This window comes from Fukomys damarensis, unplaced genomic scaffold, assembly GCF_012274545.1.
Source record: "Fukomys damarensis isolate Sample0158 unplaced genomic scaffold, DMR_v1.0_HiC HiC_scaffold_11, whole genome shotgun sequence".
Classification (NCBI taxonomy): Eukaryota; Metazoa; Chordata; class Mammalia; order Rodentia; family Bathyergidae; genus Fukomys; species Fukomys damarensis.
In genome coordinates, this window is record NW_022900923.1 from 2,599,855 (window position 1) to 2,601,454 (window position 1,600).

The following is a 1,600-nucleotide window of genomic DNA, read 5'->3' on the forward strand; positions in this document are numbered from 1 at the left end:
CTTATAACGTAGAAATTCTTGGTCCCATTTTGTAAAAATCCTTCCACTCTAGAGGCAGGAACCTATAGAGCAAGAACTTTGGCACTAAGTTAAAGTTGTTACACTATTAGCACTAAGTGTGCACGCAGGACTGAGAAATGTGAATCTCCGGACTCCATATATGTGCCTGACATTGATTCTCTTATAAAAAGTAGATTACCTCGTTCTTCAGGAAATGAGTGCCTACAGTTCTTTGTGCCAATATTAAAATAATACATTTTTTGTTTCTTGTCCTCCAGAAAAAATTATAACCTAAATGGACTTCAAGAGTCTCCTTCATTTAGATCAACTTCTTTATTTAAAAATTTGGGGCAAGACACACTCTTTCAAGATGACATTTTCTATTCTCCAATTGGACAATGATGAAAAAGTACTTTCAAGAACAAGGTGCTTCCTAAAAGAAATGGGTATTCTATTACTTTATATGCACATCCATTCCTTCGGGAAATATGATCAAGCACTCTCCACGTGCCTGGTTCTATTCTAGATACTGGTTGTACAGAGCAAAGGGAGATTCCAGCCTTCTGGAATTACGGTAATCTGTTCCTGATGCTAGCAGATCTGCCCCTCTAACCAAACGCAAAACAAACAAAAAGCAACTAGGTTAAGGCTTCCCTGTTACCTTCTGTCATAGCCCTTTCTGCTTCTTTCTCTCCTATAATTATCACAATTTCAGTTACATCGGTGCGTAATTAATTGCTTACTGTCTGCGTCATTCTCTGGCATTTCAGTGCCATTGGAACAGGTCCTTCTTTTTGTTGTGACACCCAGCGCCTAACCCGGCTGGCACAGAAGACTAACAAATTCTTGCTGAATGGATGGATAAATGAATGAAGAATCATTTGGATGGTGGAAACGCAGAGTAAAATACAAAGACTATATATAGTGTCACTCGTATACTCTGTTTGGCTTCCACAGCCATGCGGTAATTTATAGGAGGAGCATTTAAAGCCAGCCTGGATGGGGCTGATTTCCAGAAATCCAACTTTTCAAAACAAGCTATTTATACGTGTATTTTATACCGGCACCTGTCCCTGGATTAAACCGCATTACTCTGTGAAATATCAGAATCGTGTCAGCACTAAAACATCAACAAACTGGATGGATGACTCAAAGGCGCGAGCAAGGTCCCATTCGGTCACACTTTAAAGCCAGCCTGGATGGGGCTGATTTCCAGAAATCCAACTTTTCAAAACAAGCTATTTATACGTGTATTTTATACCGGCACCTGTCCCTGGATTAAACCGCATTACTCTGTGAAATATCAGAATCGTGTCAGCACTAAAACATCAACAAACTGGATGGATGACTCAAAGGCGCGAGCAAGGTCCCATTCGGTCACACTGGGCAAAAAGACAGAAGGAACCGCCACGTCGACTCAACGCGGCAGTTCTGCCCCGCCTGGGCTCCCGTAGCTCTCGGGGCGAGGAGCCGAGCCAGGCGGAGTCCCCGAGTCGGCTCCCGCAGCTATGGCCTGCTCCATCGTCCAGTTCTGCCATTTCCAGGACCTCCAGGCCGCCCGGGACTTCCTGTTCCCGCAGCTGCGCGAGGACGCCTCCAG

The 1,600-nt window shown here is 44.0% G+C and overlaps 1 protein-coding gene across 1 annotated transcript in view; it reads left to right on the forward strand.

The window, feature by feature from the left end:
- The first annotated feature begins 1,469 nt into the window (after positions 1-1,469).
- The window catches only part of Rab3gap2 (RAB3 GTPase activating non-catalytic protein subunit 2), a 66,380-nt gene continuing 66,249 nt past the window's right edge, over positions 1,470-1,600 (forward strand). The window contains exon 1 of the mRNA XM_019210412.1: positions 1,470-1,592. Coding sequence (XP_019065957.1) covers positions 1,509-1,592 — 84 coding nt within the window. The 5' untranslated portion in view covers positions 1,470-1,508. The remainder of the gene's footprint in view (positions 1,593-1,600) is intronic.